This window comes from Martes martes (genome assembly GCF_963455335.1).
Source record: "Martes martes genome assembly, chromosome: 8".
In the NCBI taxonomy this organism is placed as follows: domain Eukaryota; kingdom Metazoa; phylum Chordata; class Mammalia; order Carnivora; family Mustelidae; genus Martes; species Martes martes.
In genome coordinates this window covers 38,779,955-38,800,710 of record NC_137895.1, presented here as the reverse complement: position 1 = coordinate 38,800,710, position 20,756 = coordinate 38,779,955, and the positions used below count along the sequence as shown (strand labels likewise).

Sequence of the window (20,756 nt, the reverse complement as noted above, 5' to 3'; positions counted from 1 at the left end):
TCACTGAGCAAGAAGCCCCGTGAGGGACTCAATCCCAGCATCCTGGGATCATGACCTGAGCTGGAGACATATGCTTAACTGACTGAGCCACCCAGGCACCCCCGATGCCACAAGCTTTTAAAAGAGAGTGGCACATCTAATGCCCAGAAGCACTTTTCTAGTTTACTGTAAAGACTTGTTAACTTCCATTCTTCCTTTTCCTCACAGTGTACCAGTCAACTGGTTTAAGTGAGATGGTATACAGCCCACATTAGTAGCAAAATGGCTGCACTATCCTAGTGGTGGACCTTGCCTAGTCCAAGCCAATTATTATAAATCCCAGCCCAGTGAGGTATACCTGCTTGAGGATGAAGCTGACATAGAGGGTTGTGTAATACAACTGGAGCATAACAAATTCTTTGTCAATTTGGTTTCAGTTGGGTTTTCTGTTACTTGTAACTGAATGTTGGCACAAAAACAAGAGCTAATTAATCCCCTATTTAAAATGAACAAACCTATTTAAACTGTTTGGAACTAAGAAAATGTTTCTTCCTAGAAACAATTTTCTACTCAGTCTTAATGTATCTCATGTATAACTTTAACAGGAAAACTTAAACACAAGAAGCAATATGCTTCAAAGTCACAACTCGGAAGTCAGAAAACCTTTTCCCTTCTATCCCAGCCTGGTGGGATGTGAGGTCTATGTGATAAGGCAGTGAGAAGTGCCAACTAGGAATGGTTTACTAACCCATTCCCTCTTGTTTACCTATTATTTTTCCCTTGAAAGATGGGAATTCACATGATACCACTGGGAAAGGAAGACAACGGTCGGGTTTACAGAATATAATAAACACAAGACATAGGGGAACTGGGGGATGCTGACAACTGAGAGGCAAAGGGTTTAAAGGTGATAAAACTTTACCCTGCAAATAATTTACCCTTGGAAGTAATTAATTCTTCATTATCTGTCTGGGTACCTATTTATAAAATAAAAGCAGCTTTCAGGACCAAATAGGAAACTTGGCTCTAAAAGTAACATCCACAGTCACATAGCACAGGTAACCAACTTCTGGTCACTTCATATTACTGTACATCCTTGCTGATTGAAAAGAATTTCAATAGCTCTATTTAGGAACTCCAAGTCAAAACTAAAGATGATATGACAGAATGCCATTTCAGGTTAGATACTGCTAAGCTTAGAAGATTAGAACCAATTCATATTATACGGCTCTACCCCTATGTGAATAGAGGTCTTTAAAGCATGTCAGCTTTCTCCGCAGCCAAACAATAGGGAATAGAGGGGGAAAAACAGTGGGAAGAAACTTTCAGAATTTGCTAGTTATGTAACCTTTTAAGTCATTCAAACTTGCCTTAGTTTCTTAATCACTACTGAGGAGGAAAAAATGCCTTTTTGGAGAAGACTGTTGGTACAATAAGTTGTGATAATGTAAAAGTCCTTTAGAGCACTAAATTTCTAAAGGAATGTCAAGAAAGTTAAAAAGACCTACTTACTGTCTTCTCTAGAAGCTAACTTTGCCCTCCACTACTTATCGATATCCCCTACTTTTGTTTTTTCCTTTTCAACTTTGAAGATTAATTTATATATAATAAACTATTCACTTAGGGTATGCAGTTTGATAAGTTTGACAGCTATATATATCCAGAAAATCAACATTATAATCAAGATCCAGAATATTTCCACTGTCTCTAAAATATTATTTGTGTCCCTTCCAGTGCATTTACCCCTGACCCCAGAGAAGCACTAAGTCTATCCCCAGCATGCAGGTACAGTGTGCAGTAATTGTCTTGCACGAATAAATACGAACACAAGCAAACAGCAATCCTTAAAAAATATGAATACTTCTAAACACAAATGCTTTTTACCTGAGTTTCTTTCTTATTGGATCCTTCTTCTGTATCTGATTGTTGTTCTTGTTCATTTTCATCGCTCTAAAATACATTGTCAATTTACTTTAGAAAAGTAAAAATAAATTTCAAACACTTAATACTTAAATTTCTTAAGGCTTTTCTAATTTTTTAAAAAAGATTTATTTGAGAGAGAGCATGCAAGCAAGAGGTGGGGGGTATGTGGTGGGGATGGGAGAGGCAGAGAGAATCTCAAGCAGACTCCCTGCTGAGCTGGAAGCCTGATGTGGGGTTCAATCTCATGACCCTGAGAAAAGGATCTCAGTGGAAATCAAGAGTCAGTTGCTTAACCAACTGAGCCACCCAGATGCCCCAGGGCTTTTCTAATTTGAAACGACCCTTGAGAAAAATCTACTAGGAAACAAATCAAAAGGAAAACTAATCTTTAAGTGGGAATTTTTCTATCCTATTTTGAAGAAGCCTTATTTTGTCTGCATGACACAATCTAAGCAGGTTAACATGCATGGTGAAAAAAGATTATCTACCTAAAAACATGATTTAGGAAACACATTCACAGTGGGAGTGAGGAAACTGGAGGCTTAGCAGAAGAAGGTATTACATTTTATACTGTAATGATACTGCATGTGCTTTAATAGTTAAAATGTACTATTTAGACACTCCACTATAATGGGGCAGCAAAAATAGGAAATTCATGATATTAAGTAAGAAAAATTGGGATTCCATAAGCTTGTCAAGATTTATGCAGAAGTCCTATTATATTTAGGTAGCTTATCAACATCTGGAAATTTCTTGGGAGTTTACAGCACACTAAATAGAAATCAGGCAAAACCAATGGTGCTATTGTTAGTTTTATTAATATAAACGTTAATACAAAAATATGAATTCCACATCATGAAATGATTGTTTTTAAAAACTGCAGTTTCGGGTGCCTGGGTGGCGCAGTTGGTTGAGCGACTGCCTTCGGCTCAGGTCATGATCCTGGAGTCCCGGGATCGAGTCCCACATCGGGCTCCCTGCTCAGCGGGGAGTCTGCTTCTCCCGCTGACCTCTCTCCTCTCATGCTCGCTCTCTCTCTCTCTCTCAAATAAATAAAAAAAAAAAAAAAAAAAAAACTGCAGTTTCATGGGAAAACATAGAAACTGGAAATTTAAAAAGTGGGGAGGTTCACAGGTCATAAAAGTAGTAATCAAAAAAAGGGGGGGCCTACTAATACAAGAGATTAAAAAGCTGCTTAACTACATAATACCCTTTCTTTGACAGAGCTCTTGATTCTTTTTGTATGTATTTGAAGCTGATATAGCTTCAAATGTGGCTAAGATGGAGAAAGAAGACCTGTCCTCTGATGGCTAATTAGAACACAATTTAATGTAGGCTCAAATTAAGAAGATGAGTACTGCCAATTTGAATCCCAGGAAAAATCCTTACAATGCAAAGTTAAGGGTATTCCAGCAAGTGAAGTTCTGAAGGGAGAGCTGGTCTGAATAAAACTGGGGAAAAATAAATACTATTAACAAACACAGCTTTGACTATGAACTTCCTAATACAACGACTTATTAAAAAGATAATTTTAAGTAATAAGAGTAACTACGTTAGGGTGCTAAGACTGTAAGGTTTTGTTTCTGTTACTAAAATGGTAATGAGCAATCAATTAAAATAAACCAGATATCATATACTTCTTGATGAATAAAGATACCTTGCCAAAAGAATTTTTGAACCACAATGGGATCAGTTCTCTACCTGGTAGTTACCAATTGGTAAAATGGCAGTTACCAATTTATAGGAAATATAAAAAACCACATTAATGTGTTAACACTTCTGGGACATGACAACCCAAGTTCATTCAAAAATAACTGTAAGGAAAAAAATGAGATGGAAGGAGAAACTGATTAAAAGAGGCATTAAAGATGTACTATTCATAATGCATAACCCCTACTGTATTCCAAACAAACCAAAGTATAAAACTACAACAAACCACTTATGGCATATATAAGTTGAATGGATATTAATATTGGATATTAAATATTAAGGATTTACAGTTAACTTACTTAACAATAAATGTGATCACAGTATTGTGATCATTTGCTGTATGGTATATATACTGTGATTACTTTTATTAAAAAATATTAATTCTGGTAATTTTTAAAAAGGAATCCTTTCCTCTTAAAAATACATATTAAAATTTTTAGATGAAATGATATTCTGTAGATTTTCTTCAAATAATATGGGATTGGGGAGGTGTAGGGATATCTGGGGTGGGGTCATTATACTTCTCTGTTACTTTTGTACATTTGAATTTTCCATATTAAAAATTAAAAGAAAAATGGAAAAAAAAAACAAACCCAAGAGGCTGGAAAAACCCAAACAGATTGTGCTTGTCCTTCCATAGTAATGTGTTCTATTGAAACAGCATAAATTTCATGTTAACTGTGCTACACTATAGTTCTTCTTTCTCCTGTATATGAATAGCAATGTTACGCATATATATAATCAGGGATAAGGAAAAAAAATAAAATTTTGTGTGAGTGTTACAATTTGATAAGCCAAAGCACTACTTCTAGCAAACATCACTTGAGCTGTAACTAATTATTATGTATATTATATAATCATATTCACGAAAACGGAATGTAAAGCATCTTAAGGAGTTCTAGGTAGATGGTGAGGTAGGAGGATCCTGAGCCTACGTCCCTCCATGGACACACTGAGGCAACAGCTACATATAATGTAAAAACTCACTCTGAAAACAACCTGAAAATTAGCAGAACAGATCTTCCATTGCTAAAAAACATAAAGAAGCCCCATGGAGAAGGGCAGGAGGGGCAGAGAAGCAGTTAAGTACCAAAGCTCTCATATGGCAACCCACAAATGAGAGGATTATCATAGGTACAGAACTTCTCCTCGAATAACAAGGGGCATCATGCCTCACACTGGGCAACCCCTACTCTGGGGACCTGCATGGGGAAGATGAATACCTATAACACCTGGCTTTGAAAATAAGAAGGGATTAACTCCAGTAACTTTGAAAATGAATGGGGCTTAACTCTGGAAGAGTCAGAAGACTATAGGAAATGGATATTCCACTTTCAAAGGGCCATGATACTATGTCATTTGGTTAGAGACCCTGTGCTGAAGTAGCAGTTTGACAAGCACCTGGGTTATACATGAAGATTTTCACTTACTAATTTGAGGGCATGTGCTTGAGGGTCAGGGATCTGTAGGGGCTCTCTCTAGGGAAGAAGGTACTAGTTAGCACCATTTCCAACCCCCTTCTGCCTAGTTGGCCAGACATAAGGGCCAGTTCTGACACCCTCTATCTACCTTCCTAGCACTGCTTACCCCATCCCAGCTTTCCCCGTGGATGCTCCCTGCTCAATCCACTCACACTGGCAGGCACCCCTTCAAAGTGGCTCCTGCTCTGCAACACCTGATGGGCAGCCTTGGTCAAAACTTGTGTCCCCAGAAAATGATTACTGCCCCATCACACCTAGTGGGCAGCCCTGGGGTGGGGGTCCTGGAACACTTTCAAAACTACTCCTGTCCTGGGGACGGGGAGAGCCAGTCCCACCCACCAGCCTACCCACAGCAGCTATAGTCAGGCTTCTCAGTCAGCTGCACTAGGGACCAGCACTGCCCATCAGTGCATCTGTAGTAGGTGCAGCTGATGACTGTAGCCAGCTGGGCTGAGGGCCAGCCCACCCACTGGTGCCCCCAGATCATGGCCTAGTTCCAAGAGGAAGGTACACACAGCTTACACAGGGGATCCAATCCACCATGCTGGAGTGCCTGGTTCTGTTGATAGGGTGGGGGGAAGGGTTGTGTTACAGGGCACCACAAAACCACAAGGCCACTACTTTCAAAACCAGGAGACACGGCTGACCCACATGATACAGAGAAACAAACAGAAAACGAGGAAACAGACAACTATGTTCCAAATGAAAGAATAAGACAAAACCTCTGAAAAAGAACAAAACAAAATGGAAATAACCAGTGTACCTGGTATAGGTTCAAAGTCATGGTCATAAAGATGTTCACCAGACTTGAGAGAAGAATGGATGAACTAAGGGTGAATTTCAACAAAGAAAAAGAAAATATAAAAAAGAACCAATCAGAGCCGAAGAATACAGTAACTGAAATGAAAAATATATACTAGAGTCAGCAGCAGATTAGAGAATACAAAAGAATGAATCTGCAATCTGGAAGACAGGGTAGTAGAAAGCATCCAAGCTGAACAAGAGAAAAAAAGAACTAAAAAATGAGGATAGGTTAAGGGAATTTATGACAATACTAAGGATATTAACATTAACATTATAGAGGTCTTAGAAGGAGAAAAGAGAGAGAAAAAGGCAGAAAACTTATTTTAAGAAATAATAACTGAAAACTTCCCTAACCTGGGAAAGAGAACAGATATCCAGATCCAGGAAGTGCACAGATCACCAAATAAGAGGAATCCAAGAGGTCCACACCAAGATATTTATTAATCAAAACATCAAAAATTAAAGATAAAGAGAATCTTAAAACCAACTACTTGTGTACAAGGGAAACCCTATAAGGCTGTTAGCTTATTTTTCAACAGAAACTTTGCAGGCCAGAAGGGAATGGCATGACAGAGACTGTCATGGAAAAAACCTACAACCTTCTGGGAAAAAACCTACAACCAAGATTACCTAGAAAGGTTATCATTAAGAAGTGAAGAAGGATAAAGAGTTTCCCAGACAAAAAGTTAAAGGACTTCCCCACCACTAAACCAGCCTTATAAGAAATGTTAAAGAGACTTCCGTAAGTGGAAAAGGCAAGGCCAGAGCTAGAAATAAGAAAATTATAAAAGGAAAAAATTTCACTGGCTAGTATATGAAGCTTAAAAAGCAAAAGTATTTGTTAAAAAACAAAATCAATTATACCTACAGAAATTAAAGGATACACAAAATAAAAGTAGTGAAATATGTCACATACATAAAATGTAGAGGAAGGAGTAAAAATGAAGTATTTTTAGAATGTGTTCGAACTTGAGCGATGACTATTAAGACAGACCACTGTATACATAGGATGTTATATACAAACCTCATGGTAACCACAAACCAAAACCTAAAATGGACACACGAAAAATAAAAAGAAAGGAATCCAAGCATACTACTAAAGTCATCAAATGACAAGGGAAACAAGAGAAGAAAGGAACAGAGAAGAACTATGAAAACAGCCAGAAAACAATGAACAAAACTGAAGAACATACCTATCAGTAATTCCTGTAAATGTAAATGCTCCAATCAAAGGATATAGGATGACTACATGGCTAAAAAAAAGAAGACCCAACCATACGCTGCCCACAAGAAATTATTTCAGATCTAAAGACACATACAGACTAAAAGTAAAGAGATGGAAAAAAAAAATTCCAATGGAAGAAAAAAAAAGCTGGGTAGCAATACTTGTATTAGACAAAACAGACTTTAAAACAAAGACTAAAAAGAGACAAAGAGGGCATTACATAATGTTAAAGAGATCAATCCAACAAGAGAATATAAGAATTTAAATATCAATATACCCAACATAAGAGTACCTAAAAATAAAGAGCAAATATTAACAAACATAAAGGACAAAATTGAAATCATACAATAATAGTAGGGAACTTTAAATACTTTAACTTACATCAATGGACAGACTACCCAGATAGAAAAATCAATAAGAAAACAGTGACTTTGAAAGTTACATTAGACCAGATAGACTTAACAGATATATATAGAACATTCTATCTAAAAACAAAATACATTCTTTTCAAGTGCACATGGGACATTCTCAAGGACAGATCATGTTAGGCCACAAAATAAACCTCAAAATATTTAAGACTGAAATCATATCAAGTATCTTTTCTGACCAAAATGGTATGAAGCTAAAAATCAATTAGAAGAAAACTAGAAAAAACATGAACATGTGGCGGTAAACAACATGCTACTAAATAAACAATGGGTCAATGAAGAAATCAAAGAGGAAATAAAAAAAATACGTGGACATAAATGAAAAGGGAAACAATGGCTCAAAATCTTTGGGATGCAACAAAAATGCTTCTAAAAGGGAAGTTCACAGCGATACAGGCCTATCTCAAGGAACAAGAAAAATTTCAAACAATCTAACCTTAAACCTAAAGGAATTAGAAAAATAGCAAAGCCCAAAGTTAGCAGAAAAAAGGAAGTAATACAGATCAGAGCAGAAATAAATGAAATATAGACTAGAAAACAAAAAAAAAGATAGATGAAACTAAGAGCTGGTTCTTGAAAAGATAAACAAAACTGACAAACCTTTATAGCCAGCTTCCTCAAGAAAAAAAGAGAACTGAAATAAATAAAATAAAAAATGAAAGAGAAGTTAGAATGGACACCACAGGAGTACAAAGAATTAGAAGAAGAAACTATTAAAAACAATGACATGCCAACGAATTAGAAGAAATGGATAAATTTCTAGAAATATAAAATCTTCTAAGATTAAATCAGGGAGAAATAAAAAATCTGAACAGACCCATCACCAGTAATGAAATTGAATCAGTACTTAAAAAATGCCCAGCAAAGAAGGAAGTCCAGAATCAGATGGCTTTACAGATGAGTTCTACCAAACATATAAAGAAGTAATACCTATCTTTCTCAAACTGTTCAAAAAAAAACCCCCAAAACCAAAAAACCAAAAAAACCCCCAACAACACACAGAAGAGGAAGGAATGCTTCCAAATTCATTCTATAAGGCCAGTATTACCCTGACACCAAAATCAGACACAAAAAAAGAAAATTACAGATCAATATCACTGATCAACATACATGCAAAATCCTCATAAATATTAACAAAACAAATACAATAATACATTAAAAGGATTATTTACCATGATCCCATGGGACTAATCTCAGGGATGTAAAGGTACAATATCTATAAATCAGTCAATATAACACATTAACAAAATGAAGGATAAAAATATGATTGTCTCAATGCAGAAAAAGTATTTGACAAAATTCAATATTCTTTCATGATAAAAATTTTCAACAAAGTGGATTTAAAGGAAACATACCTCAACATAAAGAAAGCCATAGATGATGAACCTATAGTTAACATACCCCACTGTGAAAAGCTGAAAGCTTTTTCTCTGAGATCAGAAAAAGGACAATAATACTCTTACCACTTTCATTCAACATAGTACTGGAAGTCCCACCCAATGTAATCAGACAAGAAAAAGAACTAAAAGTAATCCAAACTGGTAAGGAATAAGTAAAACTGTCACTATTTACAGATGACATATACAGAGAAAACCCTAAAGATTCCACTGAAAACTATTAGAACTAATAAATGAATTCAGTAAGTTGCAGGATACAAAATCAATACACAAAAATATATGTTGCATTTCTACACATTAATAACAAACTGAAAGAGAAATAGAAAAAAAAATCCCATTTACACCTGCATCAAAAAGAATACAATACCTGGGAATGAATTTAACCCAAGAGGTGAAAGACTGTACTCTGAAATGATAAGATATTGGTCAAAGAAACTGAAGATGATACAAATAAATAAAAAGATACACAATGCTCATGGACTAGAAAAATACTGTCAAACTGTCCACACTAAAGGCAATCTACAAATTCATGTAATCCCTATCAAAAAGCAATAGTATTTTTCACAGAATTAGAACAAATAATCCTAAAATTAATATGGAACCACAAATGACCCTGAAAAGCCAAGGCAATCTTGAGAAAGAATCTTAACAAATCCAGAGGTATCACAATCCAAGATTTCAAAGTATACTACACAAAGTGATAGTAATCAAAATACTATGGTATTGTCACAAAGAGACACAGATCAATAGAGCAGAAAGGAGAACCTTAAAATAACCCCATGCTTATATGGTTAATCTTCGACAAAGCAAAAGAATATATATTAAGGAAAGATGGTCTCTTCAAAAAATGGTGCTGGAAAACCAGACAGCTACATGAAAAAGAATGAAACTGGACCATTTTAATACCATTCACAAAAATAAACTCAAAATGGATTAAAGACTATTTAAAAGAAACACAGGCAGTAAATTCTTGGATACCAGGCTTAAGCAGTATATTTTTGGATCTGTCCCCTCAGGCAAGGGAAAGGAACAGCAAAAATAAACAACCGGGACTTATCAAACTAGATTTTGTACAATGAAGGAAACCCTCGTTAGAATGAAAAGTCTAACCCACTGAATGAGAGAAGATACTTGACAGTAACATTATCTGGTAAGGAGTTAATATTAAAAAAAATATAAAAACCTCACACAACTCAACACCACCATCACCACCAACAACAAAAAGGTAGATTAAAAAATAGAGAACTTAAAAAGACATTTTCCCAAAAAGACAGAGATGGCTAACAGATACAGAGAAAGGTGTTCGACATCACTAGTCATTAGGGAAATGCAAAAAAACCAGATCCCACAACAAGACATTATCTTGCACCTGTCAGAATGGTTAGCATCAAAAAGATAAGAAATAACCAGTGTTGGCGAGAATGTGGAGAAAAAGGAACCTTTGTGTACTGTTAGTGGGAATGCAAACTGGTGCAGCCACTATGGAAAACAATATGGAGCTTCCTCAAAAAATTAGAAAGAAATACCGTATTATCCAGTAATTCCTGTACTGGGTAATTAACCCGAAGAAAACTAAAACACTAATCCTTAAAGAGATTTTTCCCCATGTTCACTGCAGCATTATTTACAACAGCCAAGACAAGGAAGCAACCAAAGTATCCATCAAGAGATTAAATAAAGAAAATGTGAAAATATATACAATAGAGTATTACTCAGCCATAAAAAATATGAAATCTTGCCTTTCACAACATGGATAGACCTAGAGAGTATTATGCTAACAGAAATAAGTCAAACAGAGAAGAGCAAATACCACATGATTTTACTTTTACGTGGACTCTAAAAGCGCAAAAAATTAACAAACAAACAAACAGAAATAGACTCATAAATACAGAGAACGAACTGATTGCTTCAAGAGGGGATGGGGAGATAGGTTAAAAAGATGAAGGGGATTAGTTTAAACTTCCATTTATAAAATAAGTCAAGGCGATGAAAAGTACAGCATAGGGAATACAGTCACTAATACTGTCATAACTGTATAATGAGAGATGGTTACTACACTTATTGTAGTGGGCATTTTGTATGTAACTGCTGAATCACTATGTTGCATACCTGAAAATAATACACAATAATAGCAAAAACATGTAAAGCACCTTTCTTTCAAAGAATGTCCAAAGTAAAGCCAGTTTAACCACTATACAATTATATATATTTCCTGAGCTGTACCTATTAGCTATCATTTTTATTCCAAAATTGGGACAGAACTCTTGATTTTCAGTAATACCAAAAATCTAAGTACTCATTAACTATCCTTATAAAGAAAACTTTTCTGATTTAATAACTTGACTCAAAACACATAATGATGACCTAAAGAATATGTAATCTGAGGTAAATAAGAAATTATTAGTATGTACTTCTGAAAAGATTAAGTATACTATCAAGTAATTATATGTTAACAGGTTCTCACATCTTGTGTCCAAAATGAAACTCCTGTAGATCTCCTTTTCTCTCTCGGTCTTCGTCGTTCTCGGATTGATTTAGGTTGTGATTTATCTTCTCCTTCTTTTTCCTCTTCTCTCTTTTCTCCTTCTGTTAAAGATTACAGTGAACCACATGGTAGCAATATATTTTGATGGTATTTTGTAAGAAAAATATAATAACAATTCAAAGTCAACCTCCTTCATGAAGCCTTCTAAAATTCTCCAATCAGAATTATTTTTTTGTCCCTCTCAGTGGTTTAAACTTGGTTTAAACATGTCTTTGTATCTCCCACTGGATAGGTTCTTGATCAAGAGAAGAATTTTAGGGGTGCCTGGGTGGCTCAGCAGATTAAGCCTCTGCCTTCGGCTCAGGTCATGATCTCTGAGCCACCCAGGCGCCCCAAGGAAACCAGTTCTTAATGATGGAAGAACAAGCAGGCATCCACCAAGTTTATCAGTTTCTGTTTCTACTATTCCCACTCCTCATTCAGTAGTAGAATTCGTTCAATTTCTATTAGATAGTATTTAAGAACAAACTCTTTTTTCTGGAAAAAATATTTATATTAAAAACAAATCAACATAAAAAAAATACAGTCTCAAAATCTGTTTCCTTCCTAGGACAGTTAAAATAGCTTTAGACTTATACACTAAAAAGATATTAGGGCCTTTAAATCTGTTTTAAAAACCAGACATCTATGGGGAACAAAGTATCGTTAAAAATTATTTTTTAGGGGCACCTGAGTGGCTCAGTGGGCTAAGCCTCTGCCTTCAGCTCAGGTCATGATCTCAGGGCCCTGGGATCGAGCCCCGCATCGGGTTCTCTGATCGGCAGGGAGCCTGCCTCCTCCCTCCCTCTCTGCCTGCTGCTCTGTCTACTTGTGATCTGTCAAATGAATAAATAAAATTTTTTTTAAAAAATTATTTTTTAAGGGGCGCCTGGGTGGCTCAGTGGGTTAAAGCCTCTGCCTTCGGCTCAGCTCATGATCTTAAGGTCCTGGGATCGAGCTCCGCACTGGGCTCTCTGCATTGGGCTCTCTGCTCAGCTTCTTCCTCTCTCTGTGCCTGCCCCTCTGCCCACCTGTGATCTGTCAAATAAATAAATAAAATCTTTAAAAAAAAAAAAAAGTCTCCTTGTGTCATTAGCAAGGAGTCATAGCAAAAGAAATTCCAAAATTATAGTATTAAGAGGGTTTTTCAGAGTTGTTTTTGGAATTGGTTTATAGCAACGATCTCAAACTCCAATGCCTACAGTGGCCATCCAGATAATATAAATGGATAAAATGGGTCAGGAGGGCACTATTCCAAGTAGTGCAGGGCTGATAACTATTTGGCTCTAGCCAGTTGTTGATATGTGAGAATTTTTAGACCCACTGTTGCTAAATCTTCCAGTTATTCAGTAGAAGATGATAATCTAAACTTTTATTGGCTCAAACTTTCTACAAACATTATGTGGGCCTCACACTCAGTGGCTTAAAGAACTGAAGGGGCGCCTCGGGGGGCTTAGTCAGTAAAGCCTCCGACTCTTGGTTTTTGACTCAGGTCATGATCTCAGAGTTGCGGGACTGAGCCCTCCAACAGGCTCTGTGCTCAGCTGAGATTCTGCTGCTTGAGATTCTCTCTTTCCCCCTCTCTCTGCTTCTCCCACAACTTACATATGCATGCACGCACTCTCTCTTTCTCAAATAAATAATAAATCTTAAACAAAAAGAACTGAAATATTTCTGACCAAAAAAAGTCAGCTGAAAATTAAGAAAAACTTAATTTTCTCAAGTTTATCCTATAGGATTGATATTGTCATGACTAATACTATGAGATTTTCTTTTAAAATATAAAATGCCTGCAATTAGGATTGATTGTATGTAGTACCCACCTCTGACTTAAAGTAGGAATTATTAAAATTTAAATAGTAAGTTTATATGAAATGTTAATAGTGATCATCAATATGCCAGCACACAGCTGAAAAAGAAATCTATTTCTCAAGAATAAGCATAAAAACAGTTTCGTTTTAGCAAGGATATTACTTGTGTAGGTGATTTTAGTTTAAAATAATTTCAAACACAAAGAATTTAAGAACTATGATTCATTCAACAGGCAAGAAATAACTTAAGGCACTATTAACTGCTCCTAGAAACAACCTCCTAACAGTTTTTCTATATTGACTTTTTTCTATGTTGCTGGACATAAAAATTTTTGTGAAGTCTTGAATTATAAAGACAATATGTATCAATGCCAGGCTACATAATTTTCTATTTTTATTTTCTACTCGTCTCATTCTCATCTGTCATTTTCTTTCTGGAAGAATGGCAGAGTGATTCCCAGTTTGGAATGCTGTTTTATTTTCTATTGAACTATAAAAGAAAACAACAACAACAACAACAACAAATGATTCAAAGGATTATTTATAGGAAACAAAGTGTTTCCAAGATTTGGTCTTCTTACCTCTTTCATTTTCTTTTGTTAATCCTCTGGAGTAAGCAGAAGTTATACCTACAAGACTATTTGGCCTGTTTAGTTGACTTGAAGCATAAAGTGAACTGCTTATGGTAGACACTGAAGAGGATGGAGTGGTTGAACTTGCAGTCGATACTGGTCTGTAACGTTGGTAAGTCTGTGCAATATTAAAATTAATACCCATTTAAAATAGTAAACAGCTGAAAACACATAAACACTTAAATTCATTTTAAAGGAAAAACAATGTTCTAATCATCTCAAAATAATTCAGATTTCTAGTTAAAATACTTTTTAGTATTTTGTATATGGTCTATTGGTACATAAATCTCTTATATTTTGAGAGTCACGAGAACTATTCATACCATTTGACCTAGCTGTATTATTGGTTTACTATTACCTCATCATATGTTCTAGAGTACTTCTGTTTATATTCATCTTCTCTTGATGTTTCCGATTCCTTCTTTTCTTCTTGCTTCTCTTTATCCTGTTTTTCTTTTTCCTCTTTTTCTTTTTCTTCATTTTCTTGTTCTCTGGTTCGGGTAGAACGACTTCTTCCTATTGTTTTTTCAGCTTCCTGAAGATCAGTCAATGTTACTCCCTGTACACAAAAAGGGTAAATTTAATAATGAGAGGCATTATAGCTTGTCTCAAAGGAATATCTTATAAGCAGACAAATTTAATATGAATGTATTAAAAGTCAAATACACATGTCTGGAATTGGTTTGGAAACCCAAACAGAATTTCTACTTGGCAAGTCACATTCATTCTATTAAGACTCATCATGAGCAACCACAATAATAGTTTCGGGAAAGATATAAAATGTAAGAAATAGTCTCTATATTCAAGAAATTAACAAAAACTAAGGAGAGATGACAGAAATAACATACAAATTTCTAAGAAGTTCAGAGAAAGAAGGAAAAACTGATAAATACAGAGAAGGAAAAACTGATACATTGTTTATATGCTGACTTTATATGTATTTATGTTTTTATGTATATATTTGCAGAGAATATTTTGGTAAAGAAATAATATTTGAAGAATAAGCCTTGAAGAACAGGTTAGATTTCAAGAAGTAAAGGTACAAAGACAGGAAAAACCTATTAAGATCTTAGCAAACAGTTCAGCTTGAGTAAGAGTAAGGATCAAGGAGTTAAATCTGGATTTGGAGCTCCTCAACTGTAAGAAAGGACAGACATAGGATAAAAGCATAGAATGGCAAGGAAGTTAAGGAGATGATAACTAGATTGGGTGACATTTTCCTCATACTTGTACATTAGTTGTTTGAAACATCTAACATAATAGACCTATTCCTCACAACTCCAAACATTCATAGAATTCTTTAATAATTATCAGACTTAAATATTAACACTTATTGAATACTCTGTGCCAGATACCATCTTGGTAACAAAAGATAAATAAATATTCAAAGACACACAAAGGCATATGCTAACTGGATTAAATATAACAATGTGGCTATATACAAAAGGATAGCGCAGGATTACTAAAGCAATCTTTATTTTTAAGATTTACCCACATTATATACTGACATTGGTATTTCCTTTTTTTTTTTAAGGTTTTAAAAATTTATTTAAGTAATATCTATACCCAACATGGGCTCGAACTCACGGCTCCAGATCCTCCGAATGAGCCAGCTAGGTGTCCCAATGATATCAATATTTTCAGAGAAGAGAAAAAGAGAAAGATAATTTGTTTTGGAGTTTTATATATCATATACATTAAATATACCTGTGTTGATCTTCTAGACTGTCTTGCTTGTCTAGATCTTGCTTTTCTTTGGGATTCAGACTCTTCATCTCTAACAGGAGTGAGGTATGATCTACAGTAATAAGTAAAAATTGTTAGTTGGAGATATAATATCTGTGGATATAATTATATAGGAATGTGTGAATGAATACAAAGTTAAGCGTTTTAAAAAGTCTTCAAAAATGGTTATATCCACCCTGAAAATTCAACAATACAATCTGATAAATTTTTAGATTGGAAATCTAAACTCATGTTAACTTATATTTTTCGGGTTCTTCCTAACTATACTTTTTTGTTTTTTTTTTTTTGTTTTTTAAAGCCATGTGACATCAGTCCTCTTAGCCCCTCTTTTGAGTCCCTGCAATACCATGCTAGATGATAATGTGAAGATACCTGGCTAAACTCTAGACTGTCAATGTCTTTTTATGGTAGAATGGTTAGGAATGAAGGCGACATTCAACATATGGAATGACTAGTGAGCAAGCAACACTCTCTGAATTCCTGCCATTGTGCATTTATTAATGTTTTTGGCAGACATCATTACTTTTGTTCACACTTTGAGTTCTCCAAAAAGTCAAGTGCTTTTATACAAAAACTGCTTTAAAATCAGCATCTTATTCCTGGTTACTGATTTTCTGATATAAAGAGGAGTTAATACTTAGTAAGCTTCACTACACTTCATCTTACACATCTAAGCCTATGTTCCATCCTGTCACAGGATATGCACCATTTCAAAAAGCTTGCAATCTATGTCGAGATTAATATTTCATTAATTAAAGGGTTGAATTAGCAAAGATAAGACAGAGCCCTGCAACACAACAAAAAAACTTCCCTCCAATGATCAACATTAGTTGGGAAGTTCACTCATTAATATTTTCTGTAGTTATATTACCATCTAAAATCACATTTCTCAGAGAACGCTTAGAAGTAGAGTATTTCGGGGTGCCTGGGTGGCTCAGTGGGTTAAAGCCTCTGCCTTCAGCTCAGGTCGTGATCCCAGGGTCCTGGAATCGAGATCCACTTTGGGCTCTCTGCTCAGCAGGGAGCCTGCTTCTGCCTGCCTCTCTGCCTACTTGCGATCTCTCTCTCTCTCTGTCAAATAAATAAATAAAATCTTTAAAAAAAGAGTATTTCTATTTTCTATGTTGTTTATTAAATTTATCTAGTTTATACCATCCTGCCCCCCCCCCCATTAGCAATAATCGCGCCTTGGATAAGCCTCATTGGCTACGATACGGCCACTGCGTAAAGCCTGCCCCCCCAAATGTTACTTTTTAAAAAGGCTTTTCAGCTTTAGTATGCTTTCCAATTGGTAATTCATTCTGCTCTTTAAACTCCCTAAAACTCATATTCATATATCCATAGCAAACTCTGGAATTCATTTTTGGGTGTATGCCTCATCTTTTATTTTTTCTATGCTTCCTTTAAAGCTCTAAGTTCAGAGAGTATAACACACCTCAAACTCCTTAGAATAATTTACAGTTTTTTCAGAATTCTTTTGGAGAGCCTCATTCCTTTTGATTTATCTTTCTCTTCCTTCACGCTCTTTAGTTTTTAGAAATTTGTCTAAAACTAGAATATATGATTCATTATTCCTAGGAGTCACCTCCTTGAATAATTAACCCTAACATAACAAAGTCCCCCTTGTCATCCAAAAACTGGTCGCTTCAATTCAATCAGTTAACTCTTACTTATTGGTTAAAGTTAGTTCTAGAAGACTGGTTTTCTGTGTTGCTTCTACTCTAATTACAGATAAACCTGTAAGCAAGGTAAGCAAGGTAAGTCAAGAACTTCTCTAGAGGGTGTTTTTGATCGAGACATCCAACAAATTTAGAGAAAGATGAAAATCCTCTCCCTACTTTTTTTTGACTTAGGTTGTTTTTATCATCTGGTTTGAGAAAATGTCACCTGATCTCTCTACTTGGCTGAATAACTTAACAGCACTACTTCATAATGATATAATTGATTTTTTTTCCTCTTTGTCCGTATGTTATCATGTTTTCACCTCTATGTTTCTAGAATATCCTGAAAGAGTATGTCTTTTTGCTATTATAGTAGCACTGTATTTATCTCGTAAATCAGGCACATCTCATGAAGTATTAGAAGAGCTCTATCTTACTAAATTTGGTTTCTACTAAAACACTAGTACAGGTTTAAGCTTATAACCTAAAGTTTTAATTCAAAAATTAAATGTCTAATTATTTGTTGTCTGTTACTTTTATTTATTTTTTAGATTTTTATTTGACAGAGAGAGAGTATATGTGAGCATGAGCTGAACCTAAAGCAGACACTTAACTGACTGAGCCACCCAGGAGTCCCTGTTTTCTGTTACTCTTAATTTGTCCTCCTAAAAGTATAGGGCAAAAAAAAGCTCACTAAACAAACACTTTAGTTACCAACATTTCTTTAGTTTCACTTTCTTTTAGAGATTCTACAACACATGGCTTCATCTGTACCAATGCACAGACCCAAAGAGATGAGCAGAATTGGTAGGTCCATGATGCTCAAGCTGCGCTAAGCTTGATAATTCTCTTTCTCCCACTGTTTCATAATTTTCATTTTGTCTATATATCACCTCTTCTGAGTTTTAAGCTTTTTATTTAGATATAACAGATATTTAAAAAAAATAGATGTAACAGACACTTCCTATTTTTATAACAACTCCAGTGATTTTTTTTTAGGACAAGTAATTTAAAAGGTAAAAAAGAATAACAATAAACTTGTTATTACAGTTTCAGTTCAAGAAAATTAATTTTAGAATATAGTGAGGAGCTTCTTTGTGGCAGAAGTTGGTTATATGTATTTGGAAAATGCTATACATTCTGATCTTCTCTAGGAAAACCACAACATGTTAAAGACTCTGAGAAGAACTGAAGGAAGAAACCTCTTTAACCTTGTTTAATTATGCATTTCCCAAGATCATTTAAGTAGAAAATACTTTTCTTTTGTGGTACACCTGCTACATGTGGAAAGTGCTCTGTGAAACATCAGCTTGAAAAATATGTCCTGGGTCGCCTGGGTTAGCCTCTGCCTTCGGCTCAGGTTATGATCCCACGGTCCCGGGATTGAGCCCCACATCAGGCTCTCTGCTCAGTGGGGAGCCTGCTTCCTCCTCTCTCTCTCTGCCTGCCTCTCTGCCTACTTGTGATCTCTCTGTCAAATAAATAAATAAAATCTTAAAAAAAAAAAGTTCCAATGGTTATTTTTTTAAGCCATTTATTTAGTACTTATTTATGCATCTACTGCCCCTATGCAATTTATTGCTTTCTGGACTTCTACCAGATGAGGGGAAGATAATAAAAGGAGATGAAACCTCAATGTAATGGCGAATCTGGTTCAACAGAAAAACTTGATAGCAGCTTAGATGGCTGGTGGTAACATTTCAGTATTTCATGAGCTGCTCTGAAAGTTAGGCATGAACATGGACTTCTGAATCTGACTCCCCTATGTAACGGTCAAAATTCCCGTATTTAGTTTAGAACAGGGAAATCTGCAATGCCACTTGCCATTCTGATCTCCACGGCAAATGAAACTAATCAACTATCACACTCTTTTTGAACAGTTTCAAGTTGCCATAAAAGTTAAATGTATTTATCATATCTGTTTTAACATACATAGATAGGTTAAGGGGATAAAAATTACTAAATAGAAGACTTACAATTTCTGTTCATTTAAATTTTCCTAACATTTGTTTCAAATGAGCATAAAAATCTAGCCTATCAATTTGCAATATACACTGTATTTCCTATTATTTTAAGAGTTCCTATCTGGTATTCAGTTCCTTTCTCCTCTCTTGGGGTTCCTGTACAAAGCAGAACTCTACGAATAAAATGTAGAGAAGAAAATTAATTCATATATTTTATGTGTTTTTAACTAAAAAGAGCTGACCAGGGCACATGGGTGGCTCAGTCAGATGGGCGTCTGCCTCAGGCTCAGGTCATGATCCCAGGGTCCTGGGACTGAGTTCCACATTGGGCTCCCTGCTTAGGAGGGAGTCTGCTTCTCCCTCTGCTTATGCTTGCACTCTCTTTCTCTCAGTCTCACAAAAATAAAAATCTTAAAACAAAAAAAAGAGCTATCAAGAATCAGAATATATCAATCAAAAAAGAGCTGACTATCAGATGGCAGAATATATCAGTCAAAATCCACTGGTGCCTTAATCACTACTATATCACACTGTCATACTGGATCTCTTTCTTAAAACTACACAGGGTACATAATTTAACTCCTTAGTAATCTCAGACTGCTTACTATTTTCTGGGCTTTTAAAATTAATTAATTTTTTAATTAATAATTTTCCAAGAATTCCAATTATTCTATATATTTTTAATTTCACTTTCTTTAAAAAAAATTTATTTAGAGAGAGAGAGAGAGAGAGTGCAGGAGGAGAGGGGCAGAGGGAAAAGTAGAGAAAGAATTCCAAGCAGACTCTCTTGCTGAGTGGGCCCAAATTGGTGCTCCATTTCATGACATTTAAGATCATGATCTGAGCCAAAATCAAGAGCAGGACACTCAATTGACTGAAACACTCAGGCACCCCAATTTCACTGACATTTATTGCTGAAATAGTCATATTTATTTATAATATTTATATTTTGGGTAGTCAACAAATTATATTTTTAAAAAACTGAAAACCAACCCTTGTTTTTCATTCAGCTTTTTCCTTGTAGGAAGAAAAGTGAGCAAATGCAAGCTGACCCAGCCAAGGGAAAAAGGTGGAAGAAAATAATTATACAAAGCAATAATTCCATGTGAATTCATGCTACAAATATGAACTTATTAGTAAGTATCTTAAAGACTTAAAGACTGGAGAACTAGAAATATTTAAGAAATGAAAGAATTTGCTATTGTGGTCCATCTATTTAAAGCTAGCTTCTCTTCTCTACTCCCCACCCCACCACCACCAATAATCCATTGGAAATCTTAGCTAATAAAAACAGAAAATCCTCATCCAATCCTGATCAATTAAAGTAACAAAACTCATGAATATGGTGGAATTTAATAGTGAGTAAGGTAACTTTACATAATACCTGAAAGTACGTATGTAAGGATACCTAAAATGGCATAAATGTATTAACTTATCTTTTTTTATCCACAATATATATTTAAATGCTAAC

At 35.2% G+C, this 20,756-nt stretch overlaps 1 protein-coding gene across 5 annotated transcripts in view; it reads right to left on the bottom strand.

Moving 5' to 3' along the window:
* PPP1R12A (protein phosphatase 1 regulatory subunit 12A) overlaps positions 1–20,756 on the bottom strand; it is a 144,662-nt gene that overhangs the window by 18,090 nt on the left and 105,816 nt on the right. For all 5 annotated transcript variants that reach the window (XM_080810406.1, XM_080810404.1, XM_080810405.1 and 2 more), the window contains 5 exons: positions 15,622–15,712; positions 14,273–14,473; positions 13,864–14,032; positions 11,412–11,533; positions 1,864–1,929 (listed from right to left, as the gene is read on the bottom strand). In XM_080810406.1, the coding sequence (XP_080666532.1) occupies positions 1,864–1,929; positions 11,412–11,533; positions 13,864–14,032; positions 14,273–14,473; positions 15,622–15,712 (649 nt within the window). The remainder of the gene's footprint in view (positions 1–1,863; positions 1,930–11,411; positions 11,534–13,863; positions 14,033–14,272; positions 14,474–15,621; positions 15,713–20,756) is intronic.